At 43.4% G+C, this 26,787-nt stretch overlaps 2 protein-coding genes across 2 annotated transcripts; one reads left to right on the forward strand and one right to left on the reverse strand.

Moving 5' to 3' along the window:
- The first annotated feature begins 11,161 nt into the window (after nt 1–11,161).
- Nucleotides 11,162–13,010, forward strand: rps26 (ribosomal protein S26). The gene is made up of 4 exons (XM_014135884.2): nt 11,162–11,256; nt 11,931–12,108; nt 12,413–12,543; nt 12,909–13,010. The coding sequence occupies exons 1-4, from the start codon at nt 11,254–11,256 to the stop codon at nt 12,945–12,947; spliced, it is 351 nt and encodes a 116-aa protein (XP_013991359.1). The 5' UTR covers nt 11,162–11,253; the 3' UTR covers nt 12,948–13,010.
- Nucleotides 13,011–19,350: 6,340 nt separating this feature from the next.
- On the reverse strand, nt 19,351–26,764 carry LOC106567050 (zinc finger protein Eos). The gene is made up of 8 exons (XM_014135881.2): nt 26,339–26,764; nt 25,190–25,244; nt 24,877–24,987; nt 23,805–24,095; nt 23,474–23,641; nt 22,428–22,586; nt 22,062–22,199; nt 19,351–21,934 (listed from the first exon to the last, which is right to left on the reverse strand). The coding sequence occupies exons 2-8, from the start codon at nt 25,227–25,229 to the stop codon at nt 20,967–20,969; spliced, it is 1,875 nt and encodes a 624-aa protein (XP_013991356.1). The 5' UTR covers nt 25,230–25,244; nt 26,339–26,764; the 3' UTR covers nt 19,351–20,966.
- Between the last annotated feature and the right edge of the window lie 23 nt (nt 26,765–26,787).

A 26,787-nucleotide genomic window follows, 5' to 3' on the forward strand; every position in this document is an offset into this window, starting at 1 on the left:
CCCCCCCGTTCTTTTGCTACAGCTACTTTCCTCACATAAAATTGTGTGAAGTATATCGCTCGGCATGTGCAGTCCTCTCCTCCAATTGCTGTGTACTTAGGTCCTGGACGCAAACCAAGCCGTTATGATTCCCTGTCGAACTCACCACACATGCCCTCTTTGTTTAGATTGCTCTGGAATCTGCCACACCTCAACCCGGAGTTACCACAGAGATTTACTGCACCACGGTAACTGACGTTAAATGACTGGATGTTGTAGGATAACAGAAAAGCCTTAGACAAAATGTTATATCAACCTGGAATAAAATCGTAATATGTGTGAATAGTTTTAATGTAGTATCAATACACTGAATATCGGAGAGTATAACTAGATGTATGTTTTAGTGTAGGAGATAGTGGCACTGCAAGAGAACTGGGTTGACCTGCCAAATAGTGAGACCTGCAGTATGGCAACCGTGTCCATAAAATGGGAACCAGTGCCAAATAGTGACACCTGGAGTCAACCTTGCAACCTATTCTGTTAGCCTAGGAGGTATACCTATGTTGACAAAGACTAAAGACATTGCCCTGCTGTGGCAACGTGTGACAAGTGTGTAAAATAATCCAATATCTTCCTGTCCAAGTTTACAGTGGACAGACAAAGGTTTTCCCATTCAATATGACCTGCATCTAGCTGTGTACCTTAAATTGAGGGGAAAACCTTTAAAGCTGCAATATGTCACATTTTGGGCGACCCAACCAAATCCACATAGAAATTTGAGTTATAGATCTGTCATCTTCATTGTAAGCAAGTCTTAGAAGCAGTAGAGCTGTTCTATGTGCACTATTTCTTTGCTTCCCGTGCTTATTGTTTGCATCTTTTACTTTTGCGTTTGTACACCTGCTTCAAACAGCTGAAAATACAATCTTTTTGGTTATGTAAAATATATTTCATAGCGGTTTACATGGTACAATGATTCTCTACACTATACTTGCTTGCTTTGCCACATAAATTGAAATTAGGTGAACTATTCGAATTTTAACAACCAGGAAATGGCGGAGCGATTTCTGCATAGTGCATCTTTAATATAAGGCCACTACAAAGGGAAATGTATATCAGCTCAGAAAACCAAAATGTAAATAATATATATAGAAATATATATTTATGCTGAAGTTACTTGCAATTTGAGGGAAGAATGATTTATGCAACTGTTATAATCCAATGGATGGAAGGAGAGAAAATATGCTATCATTAGTCATGTCAGATCATGATTTCATTGAACTGTTATTTTGTTTATTTCCATTCATGTAAATTACGCAGATTTCTTGACGGCGGGAAACAGAATTTGTTAGAAAATTGGCGAAACATTCTTCTTTCTTCCCTGCAAATAAAGGGCAATTCCATCCACTTTTCAACCTCATTTTCAATATCTCCAGCACAATAACAATGTCTATGAATGTGAAAACGGCGGATTTCCTACGTTTTGTAGAAACAAATAGAGTTAAAAAAGTTCTACCATGATGACATCATCAAAAGTTTTAAAACCTTTTAAAACAGTGATTTTCAAACACTAGAGATGGGTGGTGACGGGGCCTGGAACTCATAGCAGGTTTTGATAATCACTGTTTTTCTTACTTTTAATCCTAGCCTGTGATGTCACAATATTTTTTTAGGAGCTTTCTTCGTGTCTTTTTAAGCACGGATCTCAGAAATGCACTGTTTTCACATATGTTGACACTGGTATGACGCTGGTGATAATGAATATGAGGTTGAAAAGTGGCAAAATTGCCCTTTAACACCTGTTTTTGTCATGCACTGAATATTACCATTCTGGTTTATGTAAATACAAAAATATTTATTACTGTGGATGTTTTATACTGTTATAGAGAGAGAAGTAAACGAGTAAAACAAAGAATTGTAGATCTTGTTCCTCAAAGATTTAGCTTTACGTTGTTTTGTATTGTATAATAGAACAATAAAGTTTATATTTTCAATTAAGTTGGCATGGAAATCAGTTCATGACTCCCCTGTATGTCACTATCTGTGTATTTTTCTCTTTGGCAATGGATGCCATTTGCTGGTCATATAGTTTCTGTGCTTGAGATGATATGTGAGAATAAAAGGCCATCCTTGGGTGTCCCAGCACTAATCCCATTACATACAAAACGCAGCAGTAGCCTTCCCACACACACACACACACACACACACACACACACACACACACACACACACACACACACACACACACACACACACACACACACACACACACACACACACACACACACACACACACAGACACACACAGACACAGACACACACTTTAAACCCCTCCTATTGTAATATCAAACCCTGCAGTGCATTAGCTCTCTCACACACAAACTATACATCCCTGCCTATCTACTCCCTAACTCCCCTCCCCTCCACAGAAGGATCCCAATTCCTGGAGACCATGTCACATAGCTTAACTATTAAATAGGATTTAAACAGCACCAAATGTTTTGCTTCATTTACTTAATGTCGGAAAAAAATTATGAAACAATAGAAGAAATAATGAAAGACTGCAGTCGCCCCCCTCACCCCTCCACCCCACGCTCCCCAGCCCCCTGGCAGTCAGGCCTTAGCTTAACCACAAGAGCTTGGAAGGCACCCTGATAGTTTCCCCCAGTCTAACCCAGCCCACCGCAGCACTGGGCTAGAGGGTCAGCCAGGCCGAGCGCCCGCCAAACACTCAACTGTCCTGTCCAACAACACACACCCGCACCCTAAAGGACCAGCCATGGGAACACAGGCAGTGTTACTGAAGGGACAGACAGACAGACAGACAGACAGACAGACAGACAGACAGACAGACAGACAGACAGACAGACAGACAGACAGACAGACAGACAGACAGACAGACAGACAGACAGACAGACAGACAGACAGACAGACAGACAGACAGACAGACAGACAGACAGACAGACAGACAGACAGACAGACAGACAGACAGACAGACAGGGAAAGGAGGAGAGCAGCAGAGTACGGTAACATAGGGTCACGTTGGAATGCAGTGAGGAGAATATGGGAATACGAGAGAGAGAGAATGAGTGCGAGAGAATGTCTTTATTCTTTTGGGACTTTTGTAAGTGTAATGCTTACTGTTCATTTTTATTGTTTATTTAACTTTTGTTTATTATCTAGTTCTCTTGCTTTGGCAATGTTAACATATGTTTCCCATGCCAATAAAGGACTTAAATTTAAATTGAATTGAATGAGAGAGAATGAGATAGTATGAGAGAGAATGAAAGAGAGAGCGAGAATGAGAGAGAGAGCGATAGAGAGAATGAGAATGAGAGAGAGCAAGAGAGAGAGATACAGAGAGAGAATGAGAGAGAGAGAGAGAGAGAGAATGAGAGCGAGCGAGAGAGAGAGAGAGCGAGAGAGAGGGAATGAGAGAGAGAGAGAGAGAGAGAGAGAGAGAAATGAGAGAGAGATTTCAGAAATGCATCTCAGACAGAGAGAGAGATAATTGAGAGAGAGAGAGATAGAGAGAGAGAGAATGAGAGAGAGAATGAGAGAGAGAGGGAGAGCGAGAAAGAGAATGAGAGCGAGAGAGAGAATGAGAGCGAGAGAGAGAGAATGAGAGCGAGAGAGAGAATGAGAGTGAGAGAATGAGAGCAAGAGAGAATGAGAGCGAGAGAGAGAATGAGAGCGAGAGAGAGAATGAGAGAGAGAGGTGGTGGGTAAAGGGGTCTGTCATCGTGGGAGTGCTGAGGAGTCGGTGAGATGGAGGGTGAAGGGAGAGAGGAATAGAAGGGTCTGTCATCGTGGGAGTGCTGAGGAGTCGGTGAGATGGAGGGTGAAGGGAGAGAGGAATAGAAGGGTCTGTCATCGTGGGAGTGCTGAGGAGTCGGTGAGATGGAGGGTGAAGGGAGAGAGGAATAGAAGGGTCTGTCATCGTGGGAGTGCTGAGGAGTCGGTGAGATGGAGGGTGAAGGGAGAGAGGAATAGAAGGGTCTGTCATCGTGGGAGTGCTGAGGAGTCGGTGAGATGGAGGGTGAAGGGAGAGAGGAATAGAAGGGTCTGTCATCGTGGGAGTGCTGGGGAGTCGGTGAGATGGAGGGTGAAGGGAGAGAGGAATAGAAGGGTCTGTCATCGTGGGAGTGCTGAGGAGTCGGTGAGATGGAGCGTGAAGGGAGAGAGGAATAGAAGGGTCTGTCATCGTGGGAGTGCTGAGGAGTCGGTGAGATGGAGCGTGAAGGGAGAGAGGAATAGAAGGGTCTGTCATCGTGGGAGTGCTGGGGAGTCGGTGAGATGGAGGGTGAAGGGAGAGAGGAATAGAAGGGTCTGTCATCGTGGGAGTGCTGGGGAGTCGGTGAGATGGAGGGTGAAGGGAGAGAGGAATAGAAGGGTCTGTCATCGTGGGAGTGCTGGGGAGTCGGTGAGATGGAGGGTGAAGGGAGAGAGGAATAGAAGGGTCTGTCATCGTGGGAGTGCTGAGGAGTCGGTGGTAGAGGGGCTGCTGGGTTGGGGAACAAATGTCACACGTGAGATGGGGTATGGGTGGAGGGGTGGAGGGGGTGTGAAGTGGGGTGAGAGGGCAGTGGGAGAGGTAGTGTGGTTGGGGTAAGGGGGTGTGAAGGGGTCTGTCATTGTGGGAGTGGTGAGGAGTCAGTGGTAATTAGCTCAATTAGTGACAAAGGCAGTGTAATAAATACCGACTTAGTGTCTGGGTCCCTGCTGGCCTCTCCCCGCGCCGCCTGCCATGCCGCCCCGGCCTGACGGACAATTCATTAAACCGACAAAATACCCCACCGTCCAGGCGTGACGCAGCGAGTTAGCCCCCTACCGGCCCGACCCATTGTTCTAATTGTCTGGGCTGGAGTCACTTTGTGGTTCTCCTCCTCCTCACCCCCTCTTCTCCTCCTCCTCATCCCCCTAACACTCTACCCCTCTCCCCTTCAGAAAACCCATAGAGTTAATGCCCTCTACCTAACTCGCTGTAAGTAGGTGATCGGCAGGTTGTGAAAAAAAGTGTTTCCATGGGTTTGGGTGGGGGGGGGGGTTGGATTAGGGGATGGAGGGAGGTTGCCTGGGAGTGCTGGGAGCAGCAGTGATTGGAATGCAGGAGAGATGAGTCCAGGAGCCTTGGATGCGGGACAAAGCGAGAGTTAATAAGGAAAGATTGAAGGGGTTTGGCGACAATGGGCCGCCACCCGAGTCGAGATAAAATTGCTTCCGCGGATTATTGGGGAGAGGGTGTGAGGTTTGTGGGGTGATAGTTTGTGTTGTCTTTGTGGATGTGTGTGCGCATGGTGTGTGTATGTGTATGTGCATGCATGTATGTGCGTGTGTTTTATTCAGAGTGTCTTGGATTGATGGCTGCCCCTCTGGTTGGGTGGGGAGCAGAGGACCGGGAGGAGGCTAGCCGGCTGTTCCCACAGTCTGTTCTGCTGCCGCCACCTTTGACACATGGCTCAAGGCTCTGCCAGGCGGGCGGCGGGGAGAGAGCATGGTGGGAAACCAACACTCTGCTCAGGCGCAAACAACAACAACAGGAGTGTATTCACTGGGAACCAAACAGAAAAAAAACTGAACGAAACGGGGAGGGGAGTGTTGGTTTTTTTGCTAAACGTTTCGCAACTGTTTGCAACTGTGTGCAATAATGATTACACCCCAGCTCAACAGCTCCTTGCACAATATAAATCCAGTAGCGTCTGAGCAGAGCAGACCAGGCAGCTAGGGTAGGAAAGGCAGGCACCTAACAACACTAGGGTAAAAAGAAGAAGAGGAGGTGATAGGACAGAGAGGGAGAGGTTAGAGAATAAGAGGAGGTGATAGGACAGAGAGGGAGAGGTTAGAGAAGAAGAGGAGGTGATAGGACAGAGAGGGAGAGGTTAGAGAAGAAGAGGAGGTGATAGGACAGAAAGGGAGAGGTTAGAGAAGAAGAGGAGGAGATAGGACAGAGAGGGAGAGGTTAGAGAAGAAGAGGAGGAGATAGGACAGAGAGGGAGAGGTTAGAGAAGAGGAGGTGATAGGACAGAGAGGGAGAGGTTAGAGAAGAAGAGGAGGTGATAGGACAGAGAGGGAGAGGTTAGAGAAGAAGAGGAGATGATAGGACAGAAAGGGAGAGGTTAGAGAAGAAGAGGAGGAGATAGGACAGAGAGGGAGAGGTTAGAGAAGAGGAGGTGATAGGACAGAGAGGGAGAGGTTAGAGAAGAAGAGGAGGTGATAGGACAGAGAGGGAGAGGTTAGAGAAGAGGAGGAGATAGGACAGAGAGGGAGAGGTTAGAGAAGAGGAGGTGATAGGACAGAGAGGGAGAGGTTAGAGAAGAAGAGGAGGTGATAGGACAGAGAGGGAGAGGTTAGAGAAGAAGAGGAGGTGATAGGACAGAGAGGGAGAGGTTAGAGAAGAAGAGGAGGTGATAGGACAGAGAAGGAGAGGTTAGAGAAGTAGAGGAAGTCGGGAGAAAGAAAAAAAGAAAGAAGAGAGAGTAACAGGAATAAAGGAGAGTAGAGAAGGGATAGAGGGGGGAAGGTAGAGGAGAGTAGCAGAGCAGAGCAATTTACATTTACCCATAATCCTCTTGATGGAATTAACTCCTTTTATAACTGTCACTTCAATTAGTGTCCCCAATACCTGAGGTTAACTAATGACTCTGTGTTTCCTGACTGAATTACTCTATTTCCCATTTTTATCCATTAAAAATAACTTAATTCAAACAATACGCTAATACGCCTTTATAGGACCCTTAGCTCTAGGGAACAACTTAACCGACAACACTAGGGCCAAGAGCCATATAAAGTTCATTGAATAATGCCACTAATTAAGTAACTTGATAATTGGCCAATACAAAACCACACTGGTCTGGGATCGTCCAATAAGGACTAACTGAGTGCCACTTTTTAAGAGAAGGGAGTGTTTTCCAACAGAGCACCTCCACTGTTGAAGTGTTTGAGTGTGTGTTTGTGTGTATAGCTGCAGGAAGTAGGAGTGTGGAAAAATCAGATTTTCTTCACAAATGTAGGGCACTGGCCCTTTACTAGTCCTGTATTAGAGGACTGATATAGCCAAATCCGCCCCCCCAGGAAAAAAATTGCAACACCCCCAAAGTACTCCCTGCGACTATGTATGTGTGCGCATAGGCCTCTGGTCAAAATAAGTGTACTATATAGGGAATAGGGTGTCATTTGGGACCCAGACAAAGATAGCCAATGATATGCAGTGGGGTAATGTGGGGTGGAGAAAGAGTGCTGATGCGCCGCAGGGTTTGATATTACAAGAGGGGGGGTTTAAAGTATGGTCTGTGTGTGTGTGTGTGTGTGTGTGTGTGTGTGTGTGTGTGTGTGTCTGTGCGTACCTCTCTGTGTGTGTGCATGCATGCCAGTCTGTGTGTGTGTGTGTATGGGGATGGCAGCTGGGAAGCAGACACAGTCCAGAAGAACTGCACCCTAGCAACTGCGCTTTTCAGCAGATGGCAGCTCCGCAGCAACAGCCACCCTACATCACAATGGCCCCTGCCTGGTAACATCTCCATCACTCCATAACCTCTGGCACGGAGGATGAGATATGGATGGTGTTGTTGGGGGAATGACAGATTCAGAGGGAAAGCAAGACAGACATTCAGTCCTCTTCACCACTCCAGACAGACACTGTGAAACCACTGTTTCCCGTGAGTGTGTGTGTGTGTGTGTGTGTGTGTGTGTGTGTGTGTGTGTGTGTGTGTGTGTGTGTGTGTGTGTGTGTGTGTGTGTGTGTGTGTGTGTGTGTGTGTGTGTGTGTGTGTGTGTGTCTATAACCACTTTTTCCTGTGTGTGGGTTTGCAGTGCACAGTGAATCAGAGTGGGAATGTGGACAAACCGCTAGGCCACTGTGAGAAATCAGTATGATGTCTGTGGTCAGGCTCAGTGCCTCGGCCCTGGTGGAGAGGAGAGAGGTGGACTGAGGAGTAGGGCAGTTAAGGTAGGAGGGAGGGTTGGTTGAACTCTGTGGTGTGTGTGTCTGGCATGACTGCTGTAATAATTCATGGGGCATTTACCGGCCCCCACACATACAGACCATGACCCCTTGATTATCTCTATTGGCTTGACGGGACGGGCTGCTCCTTCCCAGTTGGCCTGCTAGGATCTCATTCAGATGAAATCATCTTCTAAACCACAGGACTGCTGCAGAGATAGAGTCCTCAATGACAACACAGCCATGCTCGCTGAACAGACTTCACACAGCCTGCCTTGATGCTTGCTGCTCCTAGGGTGGAATAGGGGCCCCGCTTTAAGTATTGTTTGGTACGAGGACAGAAGTGACAAAGCAATGACGAGAGGGTGCCCGACATTGTAATAAATAAAATATCTTGACGAAACATGAAATACTGCATTGTAATTGGAATTATCAAAAAAGGCACGTTTCTATACGTTGATCATTTGCAGACGTCTTTGTGGTGAAAAACAGCGACTAAGCCTCCAACGGTAAAACATCACTATACATTCTAGAGATTCTCTGGTGTGCCATCAATGTCAATCTTCTGTTATGGAAGGCGATTACATGTGCGTGTGCTTGCATTGTTCATGGACATCTGGCAGATACCTTAACAACTAGCAACTTTGCTAAATGTGAGCTCTGAGTGGGTAGAGTCCATATGTCAAAATAGCATGTGTACTCCACCTGTCTATTCAACTGTGGCTCTGTGTCTACCTACAACCTACCTTATCAACAGGGATCGCACAAAGGCTGGGATCATTCAAATCTGAGTATATCAGTGGGACATTGTCTACATGCAACCCGCTGCAGAATATAGCTGGAGACAAAGAGGGAAAATGGGTTGTTTTTGGTTTTAATTACAACAATAGTGGGCGAGGGCTCAGCTCTGACACACCAGCACAGGAATGTTTATTTGCTGCAGTTTAGGAGCAATGGTGGCTTACGGGAACTCTGACACATTCCTGTGTCACTCTCTCACTCTCTCTGACACACGCACGCTCATGCCCGCATGTGAGTGCGCACACACACACACACACAACCACCCTGACCCTTCTAGCTCCTTTGCACAACCACGAGCACACACCTAAACACGTAATAAACATGGCATCTCAAACATTAGACATCCTAATCTGACATTTCTGACATCATTATCAGACATTGTGATACTGTGACTGACTTCCCCAGAAGACGCTAGCACAGCAATGACTCAGTGGGAGATGTTTAATGTATCATATCATTGACTACACACTCCAAAGCAGGAGAGAATTGCCCACGAGTGTGTGTAACCAAAGACACTTTTGGTGTAACTCCGTATGACTGTGCATTGAGTGGGTGTGAATTTGATGGTAAGCACCTTTTTCATCAGTAAGTCTAAGTTCTCTGGTCCCATCCGTTCTCCTCGCTGAAGTGTCTGGCAGCCGGCCCCTGTAAAGAAGACATTTCTTTTGGCACCGGGTTTCTAACGGCAGTGACACAGGGGACAGCCAACCATAGGAGCCACACATCTTCCAGTCAGCATGCATGCTGAGAACTGCTGCTTGCATAACTGGCCCTCCTCCAACACATACACAGGAACGAAAGCACATGAAAGCAGACATCCACACAGGCAGCCTCACATACACACACAGAAGGAACGTTTACACACACACACACACACTCCCTGCTGCCCCCACCCTTTTCTCACTGCTCTGCTCACCAAACTCTGTAATCACTTCCAGACGCAGTGTTATCCTGTCTCAGCCTGGCTGACAATGAGGGTAAGTCCCAAATGGCACCATATTCCCTATGCACCATCCATGGGGCTCTAGTCAAGAGCAGTACACTACATAGGGAATATGGTGCCATTAGGGATGCAAGCCAAGGTTTGCACCCTCCAAATGTGTCCTCTCTCTTTCACCAACTTTATCCGGGCCAGGACTCAAGTTACTTTAATATCAGGTGATATAACCTACTGATGCCAAATACTGTGACATGTCAACATTGCAACGGCCTAGCCCTAACCAGTCCTTATGTAGGCTATCCTAAGCATTTATGTGAGACTATAATTTAAATGTTTTGAATATAAAACTGTTATGAATGACTAACAATTGCTGTAAAGAAAATGCCGTCAGTGTAAAGGCGATTCCCGCCACTTTCACAGTTCATGATGCATCCAAGTACAATTTGCTTTCAGTAGATTTAGTTAGATGATGTTTCCATTTGTTATATAAAGTTCAAATACATTTTGTTAAGCAAAACAAGTGCAAAACAAGTTCAAACTTACCTCGAGAGACAACATGCACACATACATGACATTAGCACAAAAGCAGGCCAGAATGGTTCCATGGTGTGCGTCAACACCGATTGCTGAAACAAGACTTTCTCACTGTCCCACAGCACTTCTCAAACTTGGTCCTTGGGACCCCAAGGTGTGCGCATTTTGATTTTTGCCTTAATTTGATTCAAATGATCAAAGCTTCTTCTTCGATGAAGTTTAATGGCGGTTGGCATCCAATAAATGTTGCATTACCGCCACCTACTACACTTTGCTTCAGTTTTTTTCCTTTCTAAGAAAAAAAAAACAACAACAAAAAAATGACAACAAATACCTTACCATCTAACACTACACTCACCAAAAATGATAAAAACTACCATATATTTAGTCCTACTTCAGGCCAACAGCCTGAAAGGATGGGACATCACCACTTAACACACCCTGTAATTCTTGCACACCCAAATACCTCTCTGCAGCTGCCACCACAACCTCTATTTTCTGTTACTTACATTCCATCCCTGCAGTACAGTTGATAACCATTACTATAAATGCCAAAAATCCAAATTTACTGAAACATATATCACTTGTTGGTTTATCCCTCTGTACTGGTACATATCTACTACTCACACCACTCCTCTCAGGATCCCTCCCCCTTGACCCATCTTCCTCTGCTTTCTTCACTGCCTCAGCATATGACAACTATTGCACTACTCCAACCCTGGAAACCTCAATCTACCCAGCTCCATGGGCACCCTTACAATTAACACATACCACTATTATCAAAGCTTGATAATTAGTTGATTATTTGAATCAGCTGTGTAGTGCTAGGGCAAAAACCAAAACGTGCACCCCTTGGGGTCCCGAGGACCGAGTTTGGGAAACCCTGCCTCCCCCCTCTGCTGTACCAGCTCATAAACCAGTCAATGCCGACATCTAGCGAACGTCCACACAAAACGCACATGGCATCTGCACATGCGCACTGTTCCCCAGTCGAACGGAAAAGACTCATGAATTTTCCTCCCACTTCCGTCTCGTTCTCTTTCCAGCCTTCCATGCCACGATGGTAAGAGCTCGTCTGATTCTGCTACAGGCCCAGCATGTTCAATTTTAAAATACACACCAAAATACACCGCCGAATCTGTCATTTATTTTGTAGGAATTAATCATATGTAGTCCATTCTTCATCATTTGGGTACAAAAGGTGTTTATACGTGGTATATTACTTCTAAATATGGTTTGCTAACTAGCCACAGCACGCGCGCGCTAACGTACGTGTGCTTGATAGCCTGCTATGGGTCATTTGTTGAAAATCATGGATCTAAACTGTTATCTTATAGTCGTTAGGTGCATAATCCGTTGTAACATGTTCTCAAAGCTGTTAGAATAACTCGATAACGTTATTAACATTAAGATGACAGGAAACTAACTAGCCGTTTACCTCAACTAAGCCTACGAACTACCCGTTTTTCCAAGGAGCAAATAGGCTTCGAGTTCGTTCGTTGTCAGAATTATGTGGCGCAGATGAGTAGGGAAACAAGTATCTATGTATGCGGGTGTTTGATGTTTAACACATTTCCCCAAGTATTGTAAGTTAGATCAGATCTGTGGGGAATCTACGTGACATGGTCTGTTCGGGAACGTTCTGTGGGTAAAGTTGTCTAGTCATGTTGCAGGCTCACACATTGGGTTCCGTAGCTACCAGAAAAATAACTGGACATCTCATCCACCTCTCCCCAGACTAAGAAGAGAAGGAATAACGGCCGTGCCAAGAAGGGTCGTGGACATGTCCAGCCCATCCGCTGCACTAACTGTGCCCGGTGTGTGCCTAAGGACAAGGCCATCAAGAAGTTTGTCATCAGGAACATTGTCGAGGCTGCTGCGGTGAGGGACATCACAGAGGCCAGCGTGTTTGACTGTGAGTAGCTGCTGAATGATGTTGCCAAACTTACAAATATCTACGTTTTTGTGTTGGCAAATGTACGTGCATGTATCTGGTGCATTGGGAGCATTATGCTGGGGGAAATGTGAAAGTATAGGACTAGTGATTTTGTATTTTTCCCCCTGTACACATGAGGCTATATTGAATGACTGACCTAGTGGCTTACAGTTAAATAAATAAAAAATTATAATAATTTAAATGAGTACTGTAGTATCAATATTCATGCCCAGCTGTGAGGTGCCATTGATCTGACCTTGCCCATATTGTTGTCCCCCTCTAGCATATGTGCTTCCCAAGCTGTATGTGAAGCTGCACTACTGTGTGAGCTGTGCCATCCACAGCAAGGTGGTGAGGAATCGCTCCACCGAGGCCAGGAAGGACCGCACGCCACCACCTCGCTTCAGGCCCAGTGTAAGTGATAGACCCTTAACTAGGAGCTAAAAGGAGTAAACGGCCTCAGCAGTGCACCTCCCTTAATTAAACTACTGGAAGTACTGCGTTGGATGTGATGGCAGAGATTATGGGATGTGTTTGGTGGGATTTTACATTCGAAAGCCATGTAGCCTAAGTTAAATTGACCTCAGCTAGTTAGTCAATTGACAAACTAAACTCATTGATTTATAAACCTGAAAGCATGATCTGAATCTTTCCCAATTCACCTAGTCTGGATCCCAAAGCTATTTTTGGGACAGGAAGTTAAGATGGTAGACAAAGTGAAAGTATATTATGAAAGCATGTTATGAATATTTGACTAAGTATTTTTTTCTCCCTTCTAGGGTGGTGCCCCAAGACCACCCCCAAAGCCCATGGGTTAATGTGGTGGACTATCTGAAGGGTTACTGTCAGTTTTATGTGAAAATAAAAGTGATTTAACTGTACATCAAAGTGTTACATTTGTATACCACCTTGGGAGCAGAATATCTGAAATACTGTATATTGAATATGCCAATTTAATGGAGTCAGAACATTAGCATGTATTTTTATTGGACACAAGTTGAACAGAGCTGGGTTGTATACCATAACATAATATGATATCAAAAGTAACACTTATTTTAAAGAATGAGGCAGTTTCATGTCTTATCTTGATGTAAAGTTTTCTTTGTCACATTACATTGGTCACAAAATTAAAACATTGCAATTCAGTGAAAGGCTAATGCCCTGAATAAGGGCAATTCCACAGTATGACACTGACTCAAATTTTTCACTGTCAAACAAAAGCCATACATTTGCCTCTGGTCATTCTGTTACCAATCTTTGCATCTGCACTGTTCAAGTAAAGGTGTTTTTTGGGGGGGGGAAATGTTATATGGAAATTCAGGCTAGGCGTTCCCTGTCGGGAAAGTTGAATGGTTTAACTTTGCAATCATTGGATTTTGTTTGAGATGCTCAGGTTTTTAAATTTGTTACCAGAGGTGCATGAAGATGGCAGCCCCCATGCACTTAATACAAACTCCATGTTTTGCTAAGTCGGCTGTATTGTACATTGCTCTCGTTACTCTTTTTTTGTATGATCATTAGCAGAGTATACATGATCCCAATTTTAGCTTAACACAGCCATTTTGAAAAATCTCAAATTTGATTGTGCTGATTTATTGGCATAATGAACCATATCGCGCACCGTAGTTTAAAAACATTGGCTAATGTTAACGAAGATAAACTAAACCAAGAAATTGCAGCCCGTCAGTCATAGTGGGCAGAACAAGCACGAGCTACCGCGATCCTATTGGAACGTTCTAGCACACATTTGCATATTCCCGTTAGGGAACGCCTAATCTGAAGTACGCATGTGCAAAACCTGAATTCGCATTTACACTTCTAATCAACGCGATTTTTTTAAAGGGTAAGTAAGGATTTACAAAACTTAGTCCACTCTTCCGAACATATTTTAGTTTGGGGGACAGAACTATTGAGAACATTTGCAGAATCTCGGCCAAAATCCATCTTCCACTGCCGGTCACTGGGTCAAGCGGATGGTTCACATTTATACATCCGGTGAAATATCTGTTATATTATTCCGTCTGTGGTGTTAAACAATGTCAATCTGCGATATTTATACACGTTCGCCATTGCTCTCAGGGTTGCCATTTTCGCTATTTTGTAGGCAAATTATTATAACAATTTCGCGGGTGACAATGTATTGGTCGCGGGTTTTTGAACTACTAAATTGCACCGTGGTCGCCATTGAATTGCCATGGCATTTCCCTGTAAAAATATAATTCACTGTGACCTGCTGCTGATTTGTACGACAGCGAGGCAGGCTGTTCGCTCGGAGATGGTTTAAAATGCATTCTAATGTTGACTTTGCTTAAATAAATCTGTATTAAGCGAAGTGTTTTATGCATGCTCAGTTCTTCGGTCTCGGGGCTGCCCGAGTGGAAATGTGAAATTAAATAGTAGTTATGAAACTGCCTGCCGTGGTTCTTTTTACGGGGGAAAATCTTCAATGAAACTGACGTTAAATGTGGAGAATGATACGTTTGCCTCTGTTGGCCATCAAGTAGCCTATTAATTTATATTCCATTTCAGACCGATATTTGATACAATACATATGTTGAAATTACGATATCACTGAAGTCATTGCAAATCAATTTGTGCCACTTTTGTAGCCTACCTGGAGCTGGCAAACCAATTTCATACATAGCCTATAACTTCAGTTTATTGTTGTTGTAGACTTGTGTTATTATGCAATTATTAATGGACATGTTTAATTAATAACAGAAGTAATCAAAGCTCTAACGCAATTCCCGAGCAGTTGTTAGAACATTAGATTGACGGTAACAGTCAGATTAGGCTACAGGTAAAACAATTAAAAAAAATATTATTAAAACTGGCAGTTAACAAGCATATTCAGTTCATATACAGTACCAGTCAAAATTTTGGACACACCTACTCATTCAGGGTTTTTTCTTTATTTTTTACTATATTCTACATTGTAGAATAATAGTAAAGACATAACTATTAAGTAACACATGGAATCATGTAATAACCCAAAAAAGGGTTAAACAAATTATTTTAGATTCTTCAAAGTAACTTTCTAGGGAGTTTTTCCTAGCCACTGTGCTTCTACACCTGCATTGCTTGCTGTTTGGGGTTCTAGGCTGGATTTCTGTACAGCACTTTGAGATATCAGCTGATGTAAGAAGGGCTTTATAAATAAATACAATTTTATTTGAAAGTAACCACCCTTTCTTTGTCTTGATGACAGCTTTGCACACTCTTGCAATTCTCTCAACCAGCTTCATGAGGAATGCTTTTCCAACAGTCTTGAAGGAGTTCCCACATATGCTGAGCACTTGTTGGCTGCTTTTCCTTCACTCTGCCGTCCAACTCATCCCAAACCATTTCAATTGGGTTGAGGTCGGATGATTGGGGAGGCCAGGTCATCTGATGCAGCACTCCATCACTCTCCTTATTGGTCAAATAGCCCTTACACAGCCTGGAGGTGTGTTGGGTCATTGTCCTGGTGAAAAACAAATGATAGTCCCACTAAGCGCAAACCAGATGGGATGACATATCGCTGCAGAATGCTGTGGTAGCCATGCTGGTTAAGTGTGCCTTGAATTCTAAATAAATCACAGACAGTGTCACCAGAAAAGCACCATCAATCAATTAATCAAATGTATTTATAAAGCCCTTCTTACATCAGCTGATGTCACAAAGTGCTGTACAGAAACCCAGCCTAAAACCCCAAACAGCAAGCAATGCAGGTGTAGAAGCAGGTGTTGAAGCACCGTGACCATCACACCTCCTCCATGCTTCACGGTGAGAACCACACATGCGGAGGTCATTCGTTCACCTACTCAGCATCTCACAAAGACACGGCCAAATTTCGACTCATCAGACCAAAGGACAGATTTCCACCGGTCTAATGTCCATTGCTTGTGTTTCTTGGCCTAAGCAAATCTCATCTTATTATTGGTGTCCTTTAGAAGTGGTTTCTTTGCAGCAATTTGACCACGAAGGCCTGATTCACGCAGTCTCTGAATAGTTAATGTTGAGATGTGTCTGTTACTTGAACTCTGAAGCATTTATTTGGGCTGCAATTTCTGAGGCTGGTAACTCTAATGAACTTATCCTCTACAGCAGAGGTAACTCTGGATCTTCCTTTCCTGTGGCGGTCCTCATGAGAGCCAGTTTCATCAAAGCGTTTGATGGTTTTTGCGACAGTACTTGAAGAAAGTTTCAAAGTTCTTGAAATTTTTCACATTGACTGACCTTCATGTCTTAAAGTATTTTACCTTTATTTAACTAGGCAAGTCAGCTAAGAACAAATTCTTATTTACAATGACGGCCTACCCCGGCCAAACCCAGACGACGCTGGGTCAATTGTGCACCGCCCTACGGGACTCCCAATTACGGCCGGTTGTGATACAGCCTGGAATCAAACCAGGGTCTGTAGTGACACCCCAAGCACTGAGATGTAGTACCTTAGACCACTGCTACACTTGGGAGCCCAATGATGGACTGTCGTTTCTCTATGCTTATTTGAGCTGTTCTTGCCATAATATGGACGTAGTCTTTTACCAAATAGGGTTATCTTCTGTATACCACCCCTACCTTGTAACAACACAACTGATTGGCTCAAACGCATTAAGAAGGAAAGAAATTCCACAAATTGCCTTTTAACAAGGCACACCTGTTCATTAAAATGCATTCCAGGTGACTACCTCATCAAGCTGGTTGAGAGAATGCCAATAGTGTGCAAAGCTGTCATCAAGGCAAAGGGTAGCTACTTTAAAGAATATCAAATATAAAATATATTTGATTTGTTTAACACTTTTTTGGTTACTACATGATTCCATGTTATTTCACAATTTTGATGTCTTCACTATTATTCTACAATGTAGAAAATAGTAAAAAAAATAAAAAAAATAAACCTTGAATGAGTTTCAAACTTGGTACTGTACAAAATATTTGTATTTAACTCAAGTCATTGAAATTATGACCCCATCCTCAGTAGCCTATTCCAGCAGGCTTTTGGGAAACAACAAGCACTTCTTACCTTGAAATCTATTCATTTCGAATGAATTAGTCTGTTCATTTGAACTAAGCAAGCTGCTAAATCGTTCAGTTTACATCTTGCCTATATCTTGTCTAGGCTACCGTAGACTATCTGAAAGAGATGTAGGCCTATCAGGAGCTATAGGCTACCAAGTTTACTCTAAAACCAGGGCTAAATTGAATTACAATCATGAACTCAAATTCTAATCTGTAGCCCATGCCTATTGAAATGACAAGTTGATCTCACAAATGGGCCATTTATAACTGTTTGTAGTATTAACATCTGGCACATAATAATGGCACAATTGCCAGAAAATAGCCTAACATTAGTTTTTTTAATGTTCATCCAAGTGTTTTTTGTCAAAAAAATGTTGAGATCGTCTGTCCAACTGTCATCACTCAAACACTCCTATAGTTATATACATGCGCAAAGGGGATATATTTACAATTATAAGCCTGGTTCGAGCCCTAAATGCTGATTGGCTGAAAGTCGTGGTATATCGGACCATATACCATTTGTATGACCCCAAAATATTTTTTACTCTTCTAATTGGTAACCAGCTTATAATAGCAATAAGCTAACAGCTGTGGTACATTGTCAAAAATACTGGATGTTGGATATTCAGTTCATATACATATTATTCATATTTCATTCAGTGATTGAAATTACAGTCCCATCTTCAGTAGCAGGCTATTGGGAAACATAAGCACTTCTTACCTCGGAATCGCCAAACTATTCATATTGCATCTATTCAGTTCACATTGTGCCTTCATTTTGCCTAGGCTACTGTCAGTGGTGTAAAGTACTTAAGTAAAAATACTTTAAAGTACTACTTAAGTAATTTTTTTGAGTATCTGTACTTTACTATTTATATTTTTGATGACTTACATTTACTTCACTACATTCCTGAAGTAAATAATGTACTTTATACCTTTCCCTGACACCCAAAAGTACTCGTTACATTTTGAATGCTTAGCAGGACAGGAAAATGGTCTAATTCACACACTTAAAGAGAAAATCCCTGGTCATCCCTACTCCACCTGATCTGGCGGACTGACTAAACACAAATGCTTTGTTTGTAAATTATGTCTGAGTGTTGGAGTGTGCCCCTGGCTATCCATAAATTTAAAAAACAAGAAAATCGTGATGTCTGTTTTGCTTAATATAAGGAATTTGAAATTATTTATCCATTTTCTTTTGAAACTTCAGTATATTTTAGCAATTACATTTACTTGTGATACTTAACAATATTTACAACCTTTTACTAAAGTAGGATTTTCCTGGGTGACTTTCACTTTTACTTGAGTGATTTTCTATTAAGGTATCTTTTACTTTTATTCAAGTATGACTATTGGGTACTTTTTCCACCACTGGCTACTGTAGACTATCTGAAATAAGATGTAGGCCTATCGGGGGCTATGCTATAGGCAACCTGCATCTATCTAAGCAAACCATGGCAAACTTTAATTACAATCATAAACCCAGATTTTAGTCTGTAGCCTATGCCTATTGAAATGTCAAGTCAATCTCCTAAATAGGCCATTTATAACTGTTTGTAGTCTTAACATCATATGGCACATAATAATGGCACAATTGCCAGAAAACATTTGTTTTTTTCAAAGTTTGTCCAAGTATTTTTTGCTCAGAGATTTCGAAATCCTCTGTCCAACATTCATCACTCAAACTCTCCATTCGGATATATCTATAGTTATGAACATGCGCAAAAGGGAATTATTTACAATTATAAATGGTGTTCGAGCCCTGAATGCTGATTGGCTAAAAGCCATGGTATAACAGACTGTATACCATGGGTATGACAAAAATGTACTTTTATGTTGGTAACCAGTTTATAATAGCAATAAGGCACCTTGGGGTTTTGTGGTATATGGCCAATATACCACGGCTAACGGCTGTATCCAGGCACTCCGCGTTTCGTCATAAGAACAGCCCTTAGCCGTGGTAAATTGGCCATATACCACACCCCTCGTGCCTTATTGCTTAATCATAGCAGTCAAATAAATTAAATTGACAGCCATTGATGGAAAATTATCTGGCGAGTTTAATAAGGACAAATTATCTTTTCTCTTGCGATATATTCAAATTAGTTTATTCTGAAAAAATATTATTTTGATTAAAAAAAAGATTTAGCTTCTAACGTAGTTACAAGTTACGTTGATTTTCCTTCTTAATTGGCTTGATAACATTATGAGAAAATAGTTTATTGTATAAATGTGGAAAGTCGTCACTTGCTATAAAAAAAAAATGTTGGCCTAGTTTTCAGGCCTTTTTTTGGGGGGGGTTGTTCTGGTCATTGGCCTAGAGATTTTAGCTAGACCTGGCAACCCTGATTTCTCTGTTTCTGCTTGAGGTTACTTCACAGTTCATACATAATTAATTTGTCATCACACAGTGGAAAGGATAAATGAATGAGAAACTGACAAGCACATTCATACGTCCTAGAATTATCCTATGTACATCAAGTGTATTCATAGTACAATTTCATTTGAGTTTTTTTGAAGATACCCATACATTTGTTTGCCATTTTTCACAGGAGGATGCAAACAAAGACTAAACATTTCACATAAAATACTGAATTTGGTCTCAAACGTTGTACACTCCACACACTGCAAAAAGTCAAACACATTTAGAGGTTTTCGGTTGCTTTAAAATCGCAGGAGGTAACATTTTCTGGATTAATGGGTTGCTTGTGCTGTGGCTGGACAAGATTTGGGATACAGCTGACCACATCTACCAAAACTATGCTAAACGCACACTACAACATACAGATATTCACATAACTATACAAAAGTAGAGAAACTTCGATAGACTGAAATATTTTGTAAGTGCTTTTCTCACTATTCAGTTTCCATTTGTGCAAATGGAGTCTACCCATCAAAGTAGTCCTCGTTTCCTGGACCATTCAGTGCAAAATTACAACATTCTGTGGAAGTTGACATCGAGTCACCTCTGTAAAATTGGGATGGAGATTACAAGACATGACATATTGTCAGTCACAATATGGTCAATGAAGCACCTATTTTAAGTGGAGGGAAAGACCAATACATTACCCAGTTCTGTAGATGGCCCGTCTCATTAAGAAAATCCTATAAAACACTGTTCATCTGGTGTGCAGAGCATTCTTGTACAAAGTCATAATTTAAAGCGTTACAATATAATTTATCAGTGCAATACAGCAATCTCAGAAAACAAAACCCTCCAACGGTAAAAGTCATTTTCACTTCACACTATTATCACATTTAAGCAAAGAATCTAAAAGTGAAATCCTCAATCGCATATGACCACCTCAGTCAACTCCTATCTATCACTGGATGGTTCAAGAGTCTGATCTGCACCGGAATTATAAGGCTCCTATTAACTCTCTACTTCTCCACCCCTGAAGTCTGTAACCGTCCACTGTAAAGGTTCCACGTCACCTAAATATTGAAGTGCCCTTAAACAGGATATTTTACGTTCATCATAATCTCCTTTACACATGATCACGTACTCTAAAAATAATTTAATTAACGGTTTGCTGCTATGTAACAGTTAAGGCAATGTGTGTCTGTCTCTGTGTAACGTGGTGCAGAACAAATCTGAGCCCATGTCTTCTTAAAGCAGCAGACACCTCTGCCCCTCCCTAACCAGTCCCAATTCGCTCCCACCTCTACCCTTGGCCTTAATGATGTGAATAGATCTGTAAGGTGGAAGCAATACAGTGAAAGCTCCACCAGTACACTGATTATCCCTATCCAGACCCTTCAGATTTGTGTAAACATTGAAGGGGAAGGTGTAGGGCCAAGTTGGGACTAAATCTCCCCTTTAACTCCCCTCATCAGCCCACCTGGTGCTCCCCGCGGATGATGTGCGAGGTGAACTGGTAACGGCCCTGGCTGTGGTGCCCACAGACGTTGCACTGGAAGGGCTGGCGGAAGCCGTGGCAGCCCATGTGGATGGTGAACATCACGTGGTCCAGGAAGAACATGCGACAGTGCTCACAGTGGAATGACCGCACCGCTCGCCCCTCCCCGTCCACCACCTGTACAGAAGCCTCCCTGGAGATGGAGGGTGACCCTACACCGGGGTTCCCCGATCCCTTCACGCTAGTTGGGAGGGTGGTGACGATGGGCACGGGGCAGGCCCTGTCCCCTCTCTCCCTTTCTATGTCTGGGTCGTTGGCCTGGCTGGGGTTGGGACGGAGATGGGTGCGGCGGCAGAGCAGGCCTGGGGTTGGGTAATGTAGATGAGGGAGGAGGTGGGGATTGTTGGAGTTGCTGGTTGGAGCTGTAACCCTGGTGCTCTGCTGCTCCTCTGCTGTGCTCTCTGTGTCGGACTTGTCTTTGAAATCGTGGCATCCGTTGCTGGGGCCGTTGCTGGGGCCGTTGCTGGGGTCGTTGCTGGGGTCGTTGCTGACAGTGAGGCTGTGGATGTTGCTGTGACCTGAGGGTACGTTCTTGTGTCCCTCGCCTGCTTCCCGTCCAGCGAGCTCCACAGACACGGCCACATCTCCAGCTCCACCATTGACCTGGGGACCCAGAGGAGTCCGGTGGCTGTAAACAGAGCTGATGACTGGGTTGGAGTCGGACAGGCAGGCAGGGTAGGGCAGGGCCAGCTGAGGGGGCTTAGACCCAGGGTCCTCACCACCTCCACACCTGCGGAGGAACCTGCCCCCAATCCCTGCTAACCCTGTAGCACCAGCTTCTCCATCAAGGTCAGAGTGCAGGTCCCCATTCTTATCCTCTTCAGGGCCAGGGGATAGTTCATAAGGTAGATCACGGTTGTTGAGCCTCATGTGCTTTTCGCCTGTAAAGAAAAGGACACATCAGTGTTGACGACCTCAGATTCATAGGACTGTATCATCATGTTAAAGCAATGTTGGGCTTCAATACCTTCAGGAACATGGAAATATATAAACAGGAAAAAAACTCACCCAGAAACTTCTGTGGCGTGGACCTCTTGCGTTTGGTGACGCTGTTGACCAGCCTGTGTATGAAGGACTGTTTCTCAGTGGACGGCTGGAGGACAGGCTCTGGCTCAGGGATCAGCTCCATGCCTGGGGACTCCTCCCCTACACAAAACACAGAAGATTCTATTCAAATAGACACTACATTGACATAATACTGGAAAAACAGTCTTCTGGGTCACAGTACATTGACTGGGCCAGTGGGCTCAGATTGAACTAACACAACATGAACGAGCAAAGTGCATTTCAGCATGTTTGTGTTGTGTGTATGATGACAGATTGTCAATGTGTGTTACCCTGTACATTTCACATTACGATGTGTGTGTATGTTACCCTGTGTAGTGGGGACAGTGCTGAGTGCTGGCTGATGGTTCTGTAGACTCTTTAGGTAGTTGTGGCAGCGTTCAAGGTGTTCCTCCAGGGTACTCTGCTGCTTGTAGCAACGACCACAGTAACTGCATTTGTAAAGTTTACTCACTGTCAGAGAGGGCACTGCAGCACAGAAACACAGCAATTCATGGGTCAATCAATGGGTAATCCATCCTTCTCTTTTGGTCTGTTTTGGTAAAATGAGGTCTACAAAATATGACAAAATTACTGATTGTTTCCTAGGGAAGTTAGTTATCCCTGCAAGTAAATCAAATAAAAAGATACATGTAGTTGTGCATAATTAGAGTTATATTCAATCATTCAGTGCTAGTTCATGACGTAGTCGTTACACTATGTACTCCCCCTTCTCCGTGAATTCCCGAAATTGTTCTCTGTTCCACGCCTACGGCGTTAAAAAACACTCAACTCTCAACCGCAACGTTCCACCTTACCAAGCAGTCGGAGAAACTGACGTCATTTCACCGAAATCCGACGTTGTGCAAGTTTGCTTTCTTCGAAAATGAACCTATTTGTTCAGAACAGCAAGGCAGAGACCCACCAGGCTTGCCTGTCTCTATCAACAACTGTTGAATGCATGTCTACATTAAATTGAAAAACACCAACAGGACATCCTGTTTTGAATACTTTTAAATGTCATTTCTTGCACATGTGGTAACTTACATTCCTGTAAAGACAATAGGTATCTATTTCCTCTGAGCCCCACTCTAGAGCTAAATTGACTTTTCTAATGCAATCACTTGCATTGTGCTATAGATTTGTACTTTTTCTAGATGCAATATGAGCTAAATGTTGTACGAAGTGCAGACACCTAATACTGAGAAGTGATGGTATTTCATTACTATTACATTACATAGTGAGCTAATATCTTGTTACAACACAATGGGACTGAGGCTGGTAGAGGCTGTGTTCCCCATCTGGTCCCACTTAGAGCCCAAATGGTCTCACCAGTTTCCTGGCTTGACATTAGAAAGCAGGCTACTGTGTCTTACCAGTGTGTGTGCGGATGTGTCCAGAGAGTGCGTCCCGGCGGCGACAGGCGTAGTTACAGAAGGGACATTTAAAGGGTTTCTCTCCAGAGTGCAGCTTTGTGTGGCGCAGCAGGTTCCCCTTCTGGGTGAAGGAGGCTCCACACTGGTTACACTGGAATGGACGCTCACCTGACAAAATACACACACACACACACACAATTCATTCCTCGTTATCCATGTCAATACTATCAAGTTGTAGCAAGGTAGTCGATCCATATCGAATCACCATTTTTACAGCTAAGCCAAAGGAGTGAGGTTTATGAGGTCTAACCTGCAGTCTATCCATCCTCACCTGTGTGGCTGCGTTTGTGCACTGTTAGTACATTGGGCCCGATGCAGACCATTCCACACACGTCACATTGGAGCTTACAATTGGGCAGTCGGATGGGACCGGCAGATGCAGGCTGAGGACTGGCCAGCTCCCCGTAACCCTTTCCTGGTCCTCCCCATACTCCACTCCCCTCTTCTGTCTTGTCCCCTCTGTCATCCCTCCACCCATCATCTCTCTCTCCATCTCTTCTCTCTGGCTGTGGAGAACCTGCAGACTCATTGTCACTGTAGAGTTCTACCTTAATGGTGCTCACTAAGGAAAGTGGAGACAGGCGAGAGACACTTTGTTAATAATCATCAGAGCTTAGCATACGGATTTTTTTTTTTGTTAATTGCACTGAAGTAAATCTTTATATATTGAAATACCAATAAAAATGTATCGTATGGAAATAATTCCTCAAGGGAGATAACTGCCAGTGTTCTTTCAGTCAGTTTTGCATGTGATATATTAAATACAGTACAGTCAATAGGTTACCGGGATCATAGATAGGAGACAAACATTGAGTATACAAAACATTAAGAACACCTGCTCTTTCAATGACAGACTGACCAGATGAATTCAGGTGAAAGCTATGATCCCTTATTGATGTCACTTGTTAAATCCACTTCAATCAGTATAGATGAAGGGGAGGAGACAGGTTAAAGAAGGATTTTTAAGCCTTGAGACAATTGAGACACGGAGTGTGTATGTATCGGCAATACAAAATATTTAAGTGCCTTTGAAATGGTTATGGTAGTAGTACACCCGTTTGTGAAGAACTGCAACGCTGCTGGGTTTTTCACACTCAACCGTTTCCCGTGTGTATCAGGAATGGTCCACCACCCAAAGAGCATCCAGCCAACTTGACACAACTGTGGGAAGCATTGGAGTCAACATAGGCCAGCATCCCTGTGGAACGCTTTTGACACCTTGTAGAGTCCATGCACCGATGAATTGAGGCTGTTCTGAGGGCAAAAGGGGGGGAGGGGTTTCCACTCAATATTAGGAAGGTGTTATTAATGTTTTGTACACTCAGTGTATAGCGATGACTGACCACTAAGAGATCTGTTTGGAGAGGACTGTTTACAGTTTGGAGTGGTCAATGTTGGAACCCTCAGACCTCCACAGAAATCACCTCGCTCCTTTGCTGACTCTCCTCCACTGCCTGTGAAGACACACGTATACACACACACACACACACACACACACACACACACACACACACACACACACACACACAGTATGCACTTGTATTCCATGTATTGAACCAGGCCTAAATATAATTAGACCAATTGTGTTACTTCTAAAAAAATAATTTTTGGAATAAGACTTGGTAGAACAAGAACCATCCATAGTTTTTCCCATACCTGACATATATGAAAATCCATTGCAGTCATCAGCATTCATTCTCTCACCAGCTGACTATGGCACAGAGAGAAAAACAGACAAGTCAGAGCAATGATATGGTCCCACTCATGAGATATTCTAGCATACAACAATCGTTCATCTTGAGCATGCTCACTTGTCATTCAAATTGATGCCATTTTGGGTACAATTGTATGATGCTCACCATGTTAAATGTATTCTTTATAGCAGCTTTCTTTTTCAAATATCTGACTGCAGTAAATGCAGTAATAGATAGTTTGACACAAGTTTGTATTGTCTGTCTAACTGGCAATTTTCTCTAGTCTATCTAGATCACCTATACTCAGTTGCCAGGAAATGCAGATATGAGAAGTTCAACATTTATAGTCAGTGCTGAGGTGTGACACTTGAACTCTCCTCCCTCCTCCACCACATACCCAGGAAATATGGAGTACATGTTTTATCACATTTCTCTGGTTTATCATCATGATAGGTAAATCAGTTATAACATTGTATTATTTTCATGTATTTTAAATGTTACACGGATCTTCTAATCAAACCCAAATGTAACATGGTTACTGAGTGATCCTGAGTGAGCCTTTGGTACCGCCGGTGCGCCAATCATATTCATGGCAGACATTCCTTGGGTGAATTCATTATGGAAACCGTTAACTCTTTAGAACCAAACGGAAGCAAACAGAGCAAAACGAGAGTTTCTGTTGGACAAATTCAAGTAGGTCCCTCCCCTTGTCGTTCCGTTTAAGAAACGTTTTTCAACAGAATCGGCGGAATGAATACGCCCCTGACATTCGTTTCGTGTTGCCATGTCACTGTGCTGGCTTTGATGGAACAAGCTGATGATGGAACGTGACAGGTTAATAAGGACGAGATAAATTAATATTGGCACAAACAAGCATCAAAAGTCAACACAAATGCCATGTAAATGGGCACTTCCCCGATTGATGCAGCTGTCATCCGAAAATGACATGTCAGTCAAACTAGCGGAATAATGTTTCTTCTGAGACGTTGCTATGGCACCCACCACCCGACAAATGCTGTCCACCTGAACTAGCCCGAAACATATCCTTGCCAAAATGTCACTTTCTTTGACTAAACGCTGTTGTTAACAAGTGCATCACCCTCTTCCTTACCTGACGAACGATTATTGTTGTCGTTTTTAAATGTCAGAATATCTGTTTGTTGTCTCTGGCGACGGCAGCATCTCCGGATATATATTTTACCTGACAACTTCCGGGCCCATGTTGGGACCGATGCAATTCGGGATCCTTGGGACGTCCAGAAACCATTGAAGTTGAAATGTAAAATGGGTAAGGGTTATGGTTTATAGGGTAGGGACGTCCCAAGGAACACGGATAGCACTGGCATACAGGGCGAATAGTTTACAAGAGATTGGGCGCGTTCCTCTGCCCAGGCGTTGCTGACGCATACCAGGTCTTACAACGCCTGGATAGGTTTTACCCACTGGCTAACCACATCAAATGTTATAGCAATTTGGTGCCCGACTACACAGTCGATGACGTAGCACGCAACCATTAGTTGAAACATGCAACGTCTAGAGAAGACCATAACCTGATCAGTA

Source organism: Salmo salar, chromosome ssa13 (genome assembly GCF_905237065.1).
Source record: "Salmo salar chromosome ssa13, Ssal_v3.1, whole genome shotgun sequence".
NCBI classification, from domain to species: Eukaryota; Metazoa; Chordata; class Actinopteri; order Salmoniformes; family Salmonidae; genus Salmo; species Salmo salar.

What these genes read in the sequence shown, in the direction of transcription:
- rps26 (XM_014135884.2), top strand. An exon ending in AGAGGCCAGCGTGTTTGACT is followed by an intron (nt 12,109 to 12,412) that starts GTGAGTAGCTGC and finishes GTCCCCCTCTAG; the next exon opens with CATATGTGCTTCCCAAGCTG. An exon ending in CACCTCGCTTCAGGCCCAGT is followed by an intron (nt 12,544 to 12,908) that starts GTAAGTGATAGA and finishes TCTCCCTTCTAG; the next exon opens with GGTGGTGCCCCAAGACCACC.
- LOC106567050 (XM_014135881.2), bottom strand. Translation starts at nt 25,229, where the DNA reads ATGAATGCTGATGACTGCAATGGATTTTCATATATGTCAG. An exon ending in TCCAAACAGATCTCTTAGTG is followed by an intron (nt 24,096 to 24,876) that starts GTCAGTCATCGC and finishes CACTTTCCTTAG; the next exon opens with TGAGCACCATTAAGGTAGAA. An exon ending in GCACAAACGCAGCCACACAG is followed by an intron (nt 23,642 to 23,804) that starts GTGAGGATGGAT and finishes GTATTTTGTCAG; the next exon opens with GTGAGCGTCCATTCCAGTGT.